The sequence below is a fragment of the Lepisosteus oculatus genome, chromosome 7 (genome assembly GCF_040954835.1).
Source record: "Lepisosteus oculatus isolate fLepOcu1 chromosome 7, fLepOcu1.hap2, whole genome shotgun sequence".
Classification (NCBI taxonomy): domain Eukaryota; kingdom Metazoa; phylum Chordata; class Actinopteri; order Semionotiformes; family Lepisosteidae; genus Lepisosteus; species Lepisosteus oculatus.
The window spans coordinates 41,169,071-41,185,618 of record NC_090702.1 but is presented as its reverse complement, the minus strand read 5'-3'; the positions used below and the strand labels follow the sequence as shown (position 1 = coordinate 41,185,618).

Genomic DNA, 16,548 nt, shown 5'->3' with positions numbered 1-16,548 from the left:
TCAGCCCACCACGTCATACAAGAAGCCCATCTGGAGTCTGCAAGTCTTTAACATGCTGTCCGTGTGGACGATACAGTTTTCCACCTCCAGCTTAGAGCAGAAGTTGAGTTTCAGGTTTCTGGAATCGCCGCCAGGACCAACCAACCATATAAACCAGAAGAGGATAAAAGCTACTGAAGAACTCGGTTATTTATCAGTAGTCATTGCGAAAGGAGCTCCTAAAATGCAGGAAGAGAAAACATTTCAAATATGAGGAAGAAAATAATCTCTCAAACTCCCCATCTCAATAGCTTCCTTTCGGAGAAAGTAAATCCTTATGTGATATTTTGGACAAACAAATACATATAAATAATATAACCTTAGAAAAAGCACTTTAAACCTTTCCACATTTCTTGGTTAATTCATCATACAAAATCTGCCTAAATATAAGAGCTCAAGTACAACCAAGCAGATCATATACAAAATAAATTAAGTGGTTTAACAATAAAACATGGGTGATATGAATCAGGCAATTGTGGGCACTGATACCACCATCTCTACATGTTGCGTCAGACAGTTAATTAAATGACTTGGATCTAAGGCTGAATTACAGCTTATGTGTTGCAAAAAAGGGAAAATTAGATTTGGCTATGCAGCTCTTATGTAAAAAGCATAGCATCAAGCTCCCTTTTGTACCGTTTGTTGCTGTATTTATGATTTGCTCCTCTCAACCAGTATCAAAACTCAACTCTTTACTTCCAACACAAGATGTTAAAATCCCACAAGAAAATTCATGCCGGCACTGCACTTAATTTTCTTACAGCAAATTACAGTATAAGGAAACTCTGTATTGACCACATCAGATGTGTATTAAATATATTTCACCAGTATGTGTTAATAAAATAAGCGTCTGAAAGTGAAATCTTCTTTTCCGGATGGGCTTCAGACAATCACTGCCTTGCATTATTAACTTGATGTTTTTCAGGGAGGTTTCTCAACAAAGAGCCTTAAATCTTTTTTGCAAAGACTTTTACATAGACCCTGGAGACATAGTATATTGGTGGCAGAGAAACGTGATCTGACTGATGTGCCATTCTATTGGTGGTGTAGAGTTTACTTTTACAAACCTCTACTACAGAGCGTAAAGCCATTAAACTTCATGGCCCGTATGAAGCTGATTCAGTTCATAAGCAAGACTAAAACAAACCCTCAGGACTAAGCTGGGCACCTGTCTCACAGTTCATGTTAAATCCCACTCGATATGAGAGCAAGCTCTTGAGAGTTCGCCACTTTGTCCATAAGGTCCTAAGGGCATGGGAATAAAAAAGAATGGGACCGTCCACACTGAGACCAGTACAAAATGAAGAGGGAGGGGGCTGTGAGTATTCATCTGACCTCATGAAACTCCTCAGCGCTTACTCCTGATCAAGGGACATTCTCTTCCTGCAATTACTATAACGGCTCTGCACATGATTACAACACTAAAACATTCTTCCCCAATGACAGAAGGAAAAATTAAAAGGCAAACTTAAGTAGAGTCTTCAACCTGACACTTTCGAGGTCAGGAGGACAGTACTGGCTATGAAGTGACATTCTAGTTCTCCAAACAGCATTGTCATCTCCTCTCAAGTTTATTCATCAGACTCGAGACATGATAATGTATCAAAAAGGTACCGCATGCAGCAGAAGCAAAGAACTGAAGACTGTATGCAAAAATCCTGCGACCTCTGTACAATAGCTATCACAACTCATTCCGTCACTGAGCAAAACAAACTTCAAAATGCTCTTCTACTACAGTCTATAACAGTATTAAAGGTATGAGTCAAGAAAACATTGTTAAAGTGGAAATTGATTACAGCTGTTAAGTTGAGCCATGAACCAACAGAAAATCACACAAAAAATAATGTGGATCTTCTGACTAGTACAATAGTGAAACCATGTGTGTACCTCTACTGTCATCAATTCAGGTGACAAAAATGATGTAACAGTATGTGATTCATCCTGGTAGTGCCCTATTTTACGCATTACTGACAGTTTGACAAAGTGAAAAACTGAATGAAAAATGTTGTATACCATACCAAAAGTGAAATAAATAAACAGCAGCTGTTTCTACATTTAGAATAAGCAGTTGACACTTCTAGCAGTTAATCTGGGGCCAAGTGCTCCCTCTGATATGATGCTACTGTATAATCTCATCTTGCAAAAATACTAATCTGCTGTGAAAACACACAGCAGTTCGAAATTCTGCTATATACTCTATGTTTATCACTCACATAACCAGGCTTTAGAACATAACTGCATAAAAACACACTAGCCATGATTTTGTGCTGCACAACTGCAACTTTATTTCAACTGAAAGAGGCTTTTGTACAGGAAAGAGATTCTTATTTTCCAGGATATAGTTGTGCCATGGGCTGTGTGTGACAAGCAATGGACTCAGAGGAAGAAAATGTGAAAAACTTTCCTAAAGCAAAAACATTTCCAGACTTGATAAAAACATGCTTTACAAATGTGCAAAGATATGTGTAGAAATGGCAGCACGGTCACAAACATTATCAGTGTCATGAGACTAGCCTTGTAAATCCTGCTTTTATCCCCTTGAAAAACTGGACTAAAATAATTTAGCATGTTTACAAGCTTGCTATAAATAGGACCGAACAGAACTTAACAAGATGATGCAGCATCGAAATATATTCTCAAAATTAAATTTAGGGTTTGAGTTTTAAGGCAGTTGATTGAGACTAAGAACACTTAAAAAAGAAAAAATGGAACGTGCTTAAAACCCTAGCTTCACTTTAAAATGCAGATGTCTTTGCAAACAATTTCCCTGCTAACAGACATTACCTGAGGCTTCTTTCTGGATTCTAGATTTCCCAGGGTCATGGTTTGCTGGTGTCGTATTTTGTTGTGCTTTTTGAATTTGAACTCCTAGCCTTAGAGGATAAAGTGAGCTATGATAAAGCCTCTTGCATTTCATCTCCCTCTGCACCATATCCCAGAAGCGATGTTAATCAGTGATGGAGCAGGTTCATGGCGTGCCCTGGATAAAACTCACATGCAATAAAAACGAGGGCTGCTTTAGGAGCATGCACATCTGCAAACAAACCTCTGGAAAAAAAAAGCGCTCTTGATGCCCTTCATTTGCTGAGCCTGGTAATAATACGCCTCAGGCTTGGGCTGTTGTGGCTCAGTTCCAGTAGGGGCTTCACTGACACTGCATGGCAAAAGAACCACTGAAACCACTGTCCTGGATACGCAATGTGCTTTGGGTTATACTATGAAAAGCTCGTTTTAGGTATGTTTCACATAACCTGGATAAATATCAAAAAGTAATAAAGTATAAAGTTCAAATGTAAAATGCTTAACTACACCCCTCTGGGCCTTCCCCATCATCTTTATGATGGTGTGATGGCTGATGTCAGTGGGTGCCCACCTCGTGTTGTTAAAACTATTTTCCAGACTGTTAAACTCCTTTAGTGTAACAGTAAGCTTCTTAAAATCACAAAAATCAAAATCAAGAGGGCGGTGAAACACTAATAGGATGACTTTCAGTGCTGTTCGCTGCACAGCACAAAAAATTGTGTTTTTCTAACTTCATTTGAGTTCCAGTTCCATTTTCCAAGTGTTTATTTTAGATATTGAGGGGCATTCAATAACACAACATGCTACTGGTGCAGACACTCATTGGTTACTTCAAGCTCTGAAATTAATTCCAGAGGAAGAGAAGTAAACTTCAGTGTAACACTGACCTCAGAAAATCAACCTCTAAATTCAAAAGCTTAGCTGACCAGGAGAAACTCATACCTGCCCACGACAGCTGCGGGACAGGTCAGGGAAAAGAGGTAGCAGCCCAGCGCACAGAGCAGGGGCATCCGAGAACAGGAAAGTGAACAGAAAGCACAGCAGGCAGCACAGGCCCCAAAGGAAGGGCCAGTGATTCACGAGCAACACTCACTCTTGGTGTGGTGGGGATATCCTGTAGGAGTGGGCCCTCCTCTCCTGTGCATTGTCCTTCCTCTTGTGAAACAGCTGGACATGTCTCAAAATCTGTGTGTCCTAGGTCCTGCAAGTATTGGAACAGCGGAGAATTCTGGTGAAAGGAAGAAAGCAGACGTTAGGCAGGAGTAACGTATTTCTGCCTCTTGCCATTTAAAATCGCCAGAGCAGCACAAAGTCACAAATCCCCACACCGTCTTATCAATATCATTAAAAAGATTATATTTTCTTTGTGAAGACCGTTTGAAAAATAACTGTCGCACAGTAGCAAGGGACATATTTGCTGCAGCCGGACCTCAAATTTCAGTATCCTCTCCAATTGTCAACGACAGACTACATAAGTGCCTAACATATTAGGTAACAGAGACCTCTCGTCATTTTGTCGTCTTTTTTTTCCCCCCCAGTCTGAAACTTACAAAGATAACGAGGTGGTCACGACTATGCTCAAAGCTCTGAGATCCCAAATGGCATAGCACATTTAGATCGTGTCAATAGGTTATCATTTGCAGTGAATTTTTACACCAAGATTTAGCCCTTTACTTCCCTCTCTGAGTGTCAAACTAAGAGACTTACAAACTAGCTCTTAACACAAATAAAATCACTCAAGCCTGTGACCGGGGCTGATTCTGAAACTACTACCTGCACGGTTCTGAACATCAAAAACCATCCCTCTCAAACTAGCCCTGCTTCTGCACACACCCTGCACTTGTTACTCCTGTCAGGAAACATGAGCATTTTCTTTCTTCAACTGAACATGATACTGTGCTCCCCTTTTAAACGAACAAATTCAATAAAGCGGGGAATAAAAATGGAAAACTGCATTACACAGCTGTCCAGACAATTCAGGTTCAGACTATCCTGAAAACCTGTGAAATTCAGAAGCACCTCAAAGTAGAGACCACAGGGTAAGGATGAGTTAACAATTGACAAACCCATCCCTTTTTCAGGTAAAGCAGCAAGTGCTGGAAGTCTTATTCCATTACAAAGCTTATTCCATAGATCAGATAAACCCTATCAATGACCATTCATCTTGTTATTGATCTACTCTGCATGACAGTATTAGATGTGCCTCATCAATATATCAATGAAACAAAACATTTATCTGATGCTGAAGTAATCTGATTACTAAAGGGACAAATGGGTTTATTTGGAAATCTGTTTTAAAGCTTGATTTTATTTTTAATTAAAAATGACTGCATTTAAAAAAAACAAAACATTCCAGCATTTACATCAATTGAGTATACTTAAGAGTCCTTTACTAGAAGACTACTTGTTAGCATGGCAGTATAATCCAAAAAAGACAACATCATTTGAATACATTTTTTTTAATAAGGTGCCTTTCTTACTTCTTAAATTTTGTTCTAAATCTGATGTGCTCACTCGTATGCTGCCGTTCAGTATTTAAATTACTGTATTGGTATAGTTGCCTCTTGGTCTGATTATTCACCACCGCAGACTTCGGTTTCACTGCTAAAATAGACAAAACTGTAAAAAACAGAACATTTTGTGTATGACTTCACATTACTGGGTTAAAACTCTTGCTCTGCCTATCTGGTACTAGAAAACTGGGGATGCCTTTAATCAAGATTAGACTACTGCAAAGCTCTTCTTACTGAGGTACCTTCTAACGTACTTAACAGGATTCAAAATACCAAGAAGTCTGCATCAGCACCTTAACTCCTGTCCTGTGGTAACTGCACCTGCTCCAAGTGAAATGTTAAGTGGGCTTCAAGATTGTCTTGTTCCACTGGAAGGTACCAAACAGTCAGTTCTTATATTATTTTAAGGTGGTACTGAATGAGTGTGGTCGGCTTTTTTAATCACAGACCTGATCATACTTGCTTTCTGTGTGCTGCACCACATCAGTAAAACTTACTGCCCAAAACCTTTAGACTTTTCAGCTGCTTACACTTTCAGAACTCTCTTCCAGTCCTACCTCTTAGATTTTGATACAGCATTTAATTGTTTAAAAGATTTTAGTTTAGTTTTATTCTTGGTTCAAGAGAGTTAATTTGTCGTGCCTTTTCTCTCTCTTACGTTTGTTGTCTAGCATGTGTGCTATAGTACAACGCTTTCAGTAATAAAAGTGGATTGTTAGTGCCAGTATAAGTTATTAGTTAGCTCATGTACACGTGTTTTCCGATGAAAGTCTATATACAGGTGATCCATAGGAATTACAGTATATAAATATGGTGGGGTTGTGGACGTTATGAGCATAAACGTTACCCTTGCGACTTAAACATGAGACGCTTTTCCTATACGGACCATCAATTAGACTAAGCGTTTCACCTGTAGCTACGAAATACAATACAGAGGATCCCGTTATCAGTCCAGGTTCCGTTTCTAAACATTGCAACGTATAGTGAAATTATTTAGAAATGGGAATTAATATCCATCGGGAACAATATAATTAGCTTCCAAAGACGTTGCCAACATACAGTTTCAGACACGGGTACATAGGTTTAATTTACGAATAATATACAGAAAAATTAGGATAAACAGCGACACCAACTCCTCCCGAATTGACCTCTCATCGAAACTAATAAAGTCATTCGCTGATTCAGGGCAGAGTTTTTCCACCCTCTGTTCATGCCATAAAGTTAGCGATCACACCTTGATCCATTGGTTGGATCAGCGGCGCAGTGCGGGGAGGCAAGAGCCGAACTTTAAAGTTGAATGCTGGGGAAAACGATTCATAATCTAAGTCATGTGGAACAGCACTGTATTCAAGAAGAAATTTTAAGATTAGATTTTGTACTAAAGTATTTCCTCCCCACATTTCCGAGAAAAAAAAACAATCCAAGAAGCACCTAAATTGAAGGTTTTTGGTGCCTTGAAAAACCACGTCCAGTAGGAGCAGGATATTTTCACTGTAACCGGGCGACTTACAACGCGCACCACCTGTATAAAACCAACAGGAATGCGACTCTTCAGGTACAGTATTTCCACTCTTATACCATGTAGCTAATTTAAAAAAAACTTGAATTGTATTAAAAACATAAAGTTACACTCTGTATATGAGTTATTTCCATTAGCAGATAAAAGTAAGAAGGTTAAGCGTACTTCTGAAACACAAGTATTACTGCAAAATCGTTGTTTTTGTAGATATATTACTGTATTGGATTGATTCCCACGTTTAACGGTATTGCAACGCAACTGAGTAGGGAGAGAAGCCTCATTTGTTTGTAAACTGCACTGTAACACGATTGCAGTGCGCCAAATTTACACTGACCTACCTATTTCTCAGCCTGTTGGTCCGTGCAAATCAATTCAAAACACAAAGGGGAAATCATGCATGATTTTCAACGATTTACTTATTCTAATGTATGAAAAATACTTAAAAGCGAGCATACAATCTATTATTTAGATGTTCGGTTCTGACAGTTACCCTTGGCGTTTTTAAAAGCTTGGCAAACATATACGTAAAGAAAATGTTAACGGACTTCTGCACTCAGAACCAGGTTTGTACATCCTTAACCTATTTTCCCGTTGAATTAAAAAAATAATGGATGAATACATGCATAAATTATGTCCACTCATTTACTCTATCAGTTTAAACCAAGCCTGTCGCGATTATCGATCTTAACCAGTTTAGAAATGCATCGCGGTTACACTCGTTTAAAGTAAAATACCCAGCAGGCGTTCATGAAGTATAAAACATCTGTAAACACTGCACGAACCTCAAATACAACCTCTTCATCAAACTCCTCAGTCATCGCTCTCCGCCATACAGCCCTAACCGTTACGCATTCTGGGATTGTAGTCCAAGAAAATCATCAGGAAATGGAACTCCCGTGGCTCCCGGTAGCGTAGTGATGTGAAGTTCTCAAACTACAACTCCCGTGAGCGGCGATGAGGACGGCGCACGCGCACTGCGGATCCCTGTTGTGGCGGCTGTGGTGGGGAGCGCTCGCGTGGGCTATGACGTCATGTAGAGGCACTGTTCTGTGATCCTGCAGAAAGGAGCACAGCGCCGCTCTGAATCCGAAGAGTTGGATTGGGTTCGGAACAGCGCGGAGAAGGGAAATCTTTCTTTCTATGGAAGATTGTTTGGGATTACCTGAGCACTCCATTCATCGCATGGACGAGGAGATTGACAGTACATTTTGAAAAAGAAAAAGAAACGATCACAATGGAATGCATGCTGTTCGAAAAAAAAATATTCCATGACTGAGGAAAAAGTTGTGGGAATCATGAGCACAGGTTAGTTTCTAGAGGGGTTAAACCCAAGGTTTCTGTGTTGTTGTCTTTTTTAAACAGTAACGCTCAAATAACAATGCACATCCATTTTCTGTACAAAAAAATCTCCTTATCTGATAATGACCTAGAAAATAATTGACAACAACGGTTTTTTTTTTCCTTTGTACGTACTTTACGCCTGGGTCGTCTTTGTTATGTTAAAAGAAAAGGATTTGGTAACGAGCTTTAATCGTCAAGGGTATAGATTGGTAATTAAATTCCATTTTAACTTTCTGATATATTTTTGAAAGTTGGAGACGTGGCTAAAAGTATTATTTTAGTATTTAAATTTGACTAATGCTATTTTCTTCTTATTTGAAGAGTTTAGTTACAGGAGGAAAACGACAAAAGGCATGTGAATGGTCTACTGATGTGGTCAGTTGTTTTAACTTTCATAGCCATAGAAGAGACTGACTTTTTTATCGTTTTTGGCTCTGGTGTTTAGCTGTTTTCAGATTAAGGTGGATTAAGTAAAAATAAATAAATCTTTAGTTGCGAAAAAGGCTCACCATTCAATGTGTGCGGGTTCAGACAGAAACAATATATCTTACCGAAAAAGTAAACTCGCAAGAAATACGCTATAATTATACTATAATTACAAAAAAGTTGTCAAATCTCGGTTTTCATGAATCTTGTTTTTGTTCGTGCTGTTCAAATAATGCGTTCCTCCCTATGGACGAGGTAACCGCAACACACCAAGTGTATTCACCGTGTAATTAAGGAGTAAATGATTGTCTCGGGTACGCTACCCTAGCGTTATTGAAAACAACTTTATATGAGCAACTTTATGGTTTTGCTTTACACGTCTGGTGTAACCTCTTTAGAAGCTGCACAAAACGGCAGCAAAGGAGAAGTAAGAATAATTCAGTGATATTTAACGCAGTTTTTCAAGTTGCTTATGTGTTTTTATATGGAAATGAGTAGAGGGTATAGTATAACGTCATTCCCGAAGACTGGAGCAGTCGTCATTATAATCTAAGAAATAAGTATTTTCTAAAGTGTGTGCAATGTTACCTGCACCTGAATTTAATTATCATGTACAAACATATCCGATATATTAATGTACTTACTCGCCCTGGTTTTAAAGGTTTCAAGCCTGCTGGCGCGTACATTTGTAATAAGACAGAAGGTGGGACTTCAACCTGTTGTGTGTTGAGATTCTAGGAGAGTAAGGCATTAGCTCTAGTGAAATCTTTTGACCATTTTCTTTGTATGCATGTGGTGTGTGTTTTAGAGGACATAGATTGAAACGAGCATGTTATCCTGGCTTTTTTATCTTACTATACCAATACTAATGTAGGCTCTTACTACGCATTGTACGCGTAGTTACTGAAGGTATATGGCCGCAGACTCTGATTAATTGCAGACAATGAAAGGTAAAATACATATAAGGCATAAATAAATACATAAGAATGTAATTTGGAACTTGAAAGTGAAGGGTTACAGGGGATAACAACGATGTAGGTTTTGAATGTAAATGTAGCGGAATTTAACAGTATCACATTCTTCATTGTTCAATCTGTTACCGCATCGCGAGTTCCAGATTTAAAAATTATAGTAATGACTTATTTCACTGCCAAAACCTGAACAGAGCGCACAATAAAAAGGTTTTTAACTGAAGGGGACGTAAATCAAGAATTGTTGAGTGGATCTGAGACGGTTGAACTAATCAGAAATAGACTACAGAAGAGAACTCTGTTTTGCCTGGACCATTTCCAAGAGCCAAGACCACATTTCCTTACATACATACAGAAACTAACCAGTCATTTACAGTGTTTTTGTTATTGTTAAATGTTATTGTGAGGATACATTTCAGCTGGAAATACCATTCATATTTCTGGTTGACACAAACACCTTTCACCTTTTATAACTCCCCCCCGTAGGGATTAAAAAAGTTTTGTTTTTTTAGTCTCTGCTGTTGTTGCAGGATAAACTGTGGGGTTACCCCTCCAGCTGTAGATTTGAGTTTGATATTCCATTTGATCCAACAGCTGGCCTACTTTGCCTTGTTACTTGTGTGTTTTTGCAGTTTTACTAGAGGAGGCACAAGATTAGAAAACCGTCTTGTGACACTGCGTTAGAGATGCATAATATACAAATGGGTACTATTGCAATTGAGACATGCTTCTTGTACTGAATTTGATATGTTAGCATCTAAGGAAGTGCACAGCTATATGGGACGCATAACAGTGATGACATGCTGAACCATCACAGTCTGACATGTACCTTGACCTCTTTTGTACCGTCATGTGTTTTCACAGAATGATTCAGTCAATGAAATTACTAAGTCGTGATTCAACAGTGTTTGACAAATCTTGATTCATCTTCCAATAATGATAGTGAAATACATCTGTGTTCCCTGTGCATGGGGACATTCAGATTGTTACACCGTGCTCATTTGAACTTGAAGCTTTGTTCGTTATTTAAGATCAGGGTAGTGTGGGATTTCAAAGAACAGAGCTGTAAAAGTGTCAAGGTTAGCTCTGTGTAAATAAATATTGTTGACTTTTCAGCTGCATGGCTTTCTATAAAGGTACAGTATGTTAGTGTGCCCTAATCGGAGCCCAGCCATGTAGCTCCAAGCAATACCTTTCCCACGTTACAACATAGTACTTTCTTTTCTTAACATACCTCTAAAAGCCTAGGTATTAAAAATTTAATGAATTAAATTATTTTTTTCAAAAACAAATAAAACTAATGTCATGCAGTGCTGCACACATTGTGCAAGCAATTGTATAGAACATGCCAGTATAACAGACAATGGTGAAATAAAATCACAACTTGATTACATGTTGTTAATGCAGACTCAGAATTTTGTTTTAGAACTCTATTTTCTTAGCCTAGTTCAATTTTTCACTTTTTTTATTGAGAAACTGACTCTTGATCTGCATTCATGAAAATAAATGAAGGAAGTTGCTGTACTACTTTGAGAAGATTTGGTTAGCAGAGAGAATTTAAGTTAGACTGAATGATGTGCTACATTGGCCCCCAGTCTTTGAGTAAACATACAGTGGATATAAAAAGTCTACACACCCTTATTGAAATTGCGGGTTTTTGTGATGTAAAGCCAGAAATCAAGATAAATCATGTCAGACATTGTTTCCATCTTTAATGTGATCCTGCAACCAAAAACATTCAAGAGAAAAAGAAATAGATAATTATCAGGAAAAATAATAGAAATTAAAAAACCTACAACACCCTGTTTGCATAAGTGTGCCCCCCTCCCCAACTAATACTTTGTGGAAGAACCTTTTGCTTTTACTACTGCAGTAAGTCTTTATGTGTATAAGTCTCCATCAACTTTTCAAAACTGGACTTTGCAGTTTTATCACACTCTTCCTTGCAAAAAAGTTCAAGCTCCTTCAAATTGCCAGAGCCCTCTTTAGGTCATTCCACAGGTTTTCTATGGGATTGAGGTCTGGGCTCTGACTGGGCCATTCCAAGACTTTGATCTTCATTTTCTGAAGCCATTCCTTGGTTGACATGGATGTTTGCTTTGGGTCGTTATCATGTTGGAATGTGAAATTCCTCTTCATCTTCAGCTTTCTGACAGAGGCCAGCAGGGTTTGTCTCAAAATATTTTGATATTTGGAGCTAGTCATTATCCCATCTGTCTTGACTAGAGCCCCTGTCCCAGCTGAAGAGAAGCAGCCCCAAAGCATGATGCTGCCACCATCATGCTTCACAGTAGGTATGGTGTTCTTTGGACGATGAGCTGTGTTGTCTTTGCGCTAAAGATATCTTTTAGAATTAAGGACAAAAAGTTCAACCTTTGTCTCATCAGACCATATGGTTTGGGGTGAGAAAAAGTTATCAAACCTAAAAAAGTTACCAAAGTTTAGATGGGCTTAGATGTTCTTTTTGTGAGAAATGGCTTCCGTCTTGCCACCCTACCCTGTAGCCCAGACGTGCAGAATATGGGAGATTCTTGTCACATGCAAAGAGTGACCAGTACCTGCCAGAAAGTCCTGCAGCTCCTCTAATGTTCCTGTAGGCCTCTTGGTAGCCTCCCTGATAGGTTTTCTCGTAGCCCTGTCATCAACTTTGGAGGGTCATCCTGATCTTGGCAATGTCCCTGTGGTGCCACATTTTCTCCACTTGTTGATGATAGTCTTCACAGTGCTCCATGGTACATCCAATGCCTTTGATATTCTTTTATATTCCTCTCCTGATTGGTACCTTTCAACAGTAAAATCCCGTAGATGTTTTGTCAGCTCCTTGTGGACCATGGCTATTCTAGTAGGATGCAACCACGAAAGTTTCAAGGAAATCCTACAGGAAGAGCTGATTTTTATTTAATCAGAATCACTTTCATTGATGGCAGGTGTATGCTACTTACCTTGGAAATGATTTTGAATGTGATTGGTTAACTCAGCTACAGCTCCCATTATAAAAGGGTGTGCACATTTGTGCAACCAGGGTCTTTTAGGTTTTTTAATTTAATTATTTTTCCAAATAATTATCTATTTGTTTTTCTCTTGAATTTTGTTGGTTGCAAGGTCACATTACAGATGGGGAAAAATGTCTGACATGATTTATCTTGATTTCTGGTTTTACGTCACAATAACCTGCAGTTTCAATAAGGGTGTGTAGACTTTTTATATCCACTGTAGTTCTGGGCAGATACGTTCGAAAACTCCCCCTTCATCATGATTTCAAATAAATTCACTAGGGGAAGCTCTTTGACACTAGTCCCTAAGTTAAGTTAAAACCTTGTCCCAGTCCCCAGTCCTAGGATTAAGACATTTTGAGAGACTGGGAACTATGTGTGGTCTATGCCGCTGTTCAAATTTGAACAGTTTAATACATACTGTACAGCAATGAGGAAACTCTCATAAATATGTCCTTAATAAAGTTGAACAACGAGTGTGTTTTGCTCTGACAAATAAGTGTAGCTTTACATGCTTTAGCCACTGATTTGTGTTTAGGAAAGACTACACTATAAACATTTACAATAAATAGACATAACTGTGTTCAGAGAAATCAATATGCTTAATGTGCGTGCACACTGATAAACTGATATATCAGCCCCATCCAGTTGCATATCTTTTCCTAGTTAAAGGAGGACACACTGGGCTGTAATTGCAACTGGACATCAGTCTGTTGAGGGATGTGAAGGTATTAATTAATGTAGGGTGTATGTACAATGAAGAAAAAATATGTTGTACTCTCAGTGGTCTGAACATAGTGTGTCTCCATGTGTATTGGGATTCTACCATATAGCCTTAATTTGGCTACAGTTTTCTTAATGTAATGTAGTATTTGTATTTTTGCTGAAAAATGGAACTGTTTTCATTTCCTTGCTTTCCTGCCCGTTCTTTGCAGCAACATAAGTATTGTTTAAAAACACCTCTGTGACTTTCAGGGAGCGCAAAGGTGCAGTAAAAGAATTTAAGCAGTTTCTAAGGACTTGAGGTCAAGGTTCATACCTAGATAGGTGGTCTTCAAGTCTCCGATGAATTTAAATGAAGATTTTGCATGTACACGCCTGGACTGGGGCGAGGCGGTGTGAAAAAGTCCTCACGTGTTTTTCTGTTTGAGTGGTTAAAAATACATGGCGGGCAATATTCCCAGCTTTCATTTGACTTGCCTTGGTCAGGTCATTTTTATTGGAATCCACTTTTCCTTGTTTTATTTTGATATACGTAAATGGTCATGTTTGGTCATTAAAGGTGAGGAAGGAGGTTTGTGGGAAGATACTGTGAAGGAAAGAGTTCTAGCTGTTTTTCTGGAAGTCATTGCAGAGCAACTGTTGCCACATGACACGATGAAACATGTTTATTTATAAAATGACTAAATTAGAAACACTTTTCTGCATTGCTACTTGTGTATAAGAAACACATGGTTTGTATGGCACATGTCTTAAAACTGTTATTAACCACTGCTAAAACTCCTTGAAGGTCCTTGAATCTTAATGGTTAGTAAGTATCCAGTGCCGGATCTAAGCAGCTCCTAGTTCATCCTCTGTTTTCGTGGGCTAAAAAACACCCTTCTCCTGTCTTTGCATCTTGCTCTGAAGTGTGGAAAAACATACTACAGACAAACTGCCCTGTGCAAGATGGGTAATCTCGCAAAGATTATGTTAGAAAGATAAACAGTTCTGACCCTATTACAACCTTTAAATCGCGAATTATCAAATTAATTTCAAGACGTTTTTAAAATACGTTTGACTGTAAAGCTTCTTCTTGAGCTTCTCTTTTTACTTTCTTGGTTCTTCAGCTTTGAAGGTTTTTATGGAAAATTAGTTCGTCTGAGCATATCGGCCATACTTCTCAAGTAACGGGCTGTTTAAGTATTTTATAATGAAGGTATTTTGACAGAAATTTGAAATAACTTTGGAGTGTTTATGTTAAGACCTTTTTGAGAAGTTAGTGTTTTTAAGTGCTTAGCTGTGATGGTGCGAATATGATACATCGCCTGCTTTGTCGACATAAGACGTTTTTAAACTTCAATGTCAGCAGATAGGAAATGCATATGATTTCTGACAAAATTCTCAGATATGAGGTAATTCAAGGAATAAGCAGATGAAAAAATCAATCAGTCAAAGATTTTACTTTTGAAGTAAAATGTATCGGGCAGCAGGGAGGCGCAGGGGTCTGTGATGCTGCCTAGCCTTTGGGCCCTGCTTAGAGTTTGTATGCTCTCCCCATATTCAGTTAGGTTTCGTTCACAGGCCAAAGGCATACTGGTAGGTTAATTGGGTCATGGTAATACTGGCCGTGGTATGAGTGTCTGTGTGCCCTGGAGTGGACTTGTGTCCAAAAGGTGTCCTGCCTTTTGCCAACTGCTTCCAGGGATAGGTGCTGGCTCCCCTGCGACTCTGATGGATGAAATGTATTGCAGGAAATGCAAGAAGAGAATTTGTTTTTTTATGCCAACAGGCCTAGTTGGATATCCATGTCACATGTTGGGGCTGTCCTGCTGCATTCTTAGAATTCTGTAAAGGGATGACTGCCATAAAGGCATGTCATTTTTCTTTTAATTTAATATAGCAATTAAGTTAATTTACATCCCTTTTACACTTATTCCTTTTGGTAAGTAATCAGATCCATGCTTTTACTGAGAAGTTTTAAGGCATCGTTGTAAAATGGAATCTCAGAGAAATTTCTGAATAGAAGTGCATCCAGTCGATGTTTTTCAAGGGGAGTCCTGTCCATGGATTCATGCATGGGAGTACAGGAACACATTTACAATTGGACTGCCACCAATAACTGCTTGTTGTAGGCTTTTATTTATGTAGCTGTATGTTAGTGCTTCTATTTAAGTGAAGCCTGGTAGATATGCCCATGTCTAAACAGTTTTAGTTTTTTTTTTTATATTGCAGTACATTAGACTCAAAATCTCTGCACCAGAAGCTCCTAGACATATATTAAAAGCTTGCTGTTGTTAAGAAAACTATCTGGAAAGTAGAGGGAGTCTTTGTAGTGTTGTGATTGTTTACTTAATGCTGGAGAGACTGCACTTTAAATAGAGTGTAAGGCAGCAACAAAACCTTAAGTGTAGACGACTGGCCTGATATTTGGACAAATAAGGCATTGTTCCAGTGACTTGGAACTGCTGCTGTTCTCTGCAGATTCTCCTGCATCTCCCAGTCGTCTCTGCTTTCTTCTGTGCAACTCTATTTTATCTGTTTGACCCCTTGGTAACCCCCTTAATGTGTCTTTACCAGTAATCTACTGTAGAGTTTTAACCTTATTGGTTACCCCTCTGTCTGTAAATGACTTTATAGCTGGTGTTGGCTGTTTGTATTCATAGTTCTTTAGATTATACACTTGAGTTAATTTGTAGAAAATCAGGGCTGTACTGAGCATGAAGAAACATATTCCTTTATTTGCGCGTGTATCATTTGAGAAAAATGCAGCGTATGGATTTTAACGATTAAATGTTTTTGCCATCATTTTCATTAATTGATCACTCGTGACGGCCCATGATAGAGTAGTGATTCTGACTGTTGCATGAGTACTAAGTCTCCTCATTAGAGGTGGGCTTAGGTGATGATGTGCTTTAACCCATTAAATGTCAAGCCTGGCCCAAATCAAGGAGGAAATAAAAGAGGAAACGCTATCTCACTTATCATGAAACAATGCTCTTGTGTCATCAGTGGGCTGGAGGCTGGAACTCATCAGCTCAGTTGGACTCACCAGTAGTGGAGCCATGTCATCTTTAGAGATAAATCAAAGTGTTTTCCAGACCCCCCTGATGCACGTCAGAGAGTGTGGCACAGATGTGAGGAACAATAAGCCAATTGATTGTGCACAGCAGAGCAGTCTATGGGGACGGACAGGAGTGATGGTTTGGGCAGGAGTGGCTCATCACTGCAGAACATTATCAAGT

General features: G+C 38.8%; 2 protein-coding genes across 4 annotated transcripts in view; one reads left to right on the top strand and one right to left on the bottom strand.

Moving 5' to 3' along the window:
- The window catches only part of vezt (vezatin, adherens junctions transmembrane protein), a 32,356-nt gene extending 24,595 nt beyond the window's left edge, over positions 1 to 7,761 (bottom strand). For 2 of the 3 annotated variants that reach the window (XM_069192511.1, XM_069192513.1), the window contains exons 1-2: positions 7,656 to 7,761; positions 3,935 to 4,069 (exon numbers count right to left, since the gene is read on the bottom strand). In XM_069192511.1, coding sequence (XP_069048612.1) covers positions 3,935 to 4,069; positions 7,656 to 7,691 — 171 coding nt within the window. In that variant the 5' untranslated portion in view covers positions 7,692 to 7,761. The remainder of the gene's footprint in view (positions 1 to 3,934; positions 4,070 to 7,655) is intronic. The other variant, XM_069192514.1, reaches the window with a different exon arrangement.
- Positions 7,762 to 7,919: 158 nt separating this feature from the next.
- fgd6 (FYVE, RhoGEF and PH domain containing 6) overlaps positions 7,920 to 16,548 on the top strand; it is a 45,363-nt gene continuing 36,734 nt past the window's right edge. Inside the window, exon 1 of the mRNA XM_015352332.2 lies at positions 7,920 to 8,178. Within this exon, the coding sequence (XP_015207818.2) occupies positions 8,142 to 8,178 (37 nt within the window). The 5' untranslated portion in view covers positions 7,920 to 8,141. The remainder of the gene's footprint in view (positions 8,179 to 16,548) is intronic.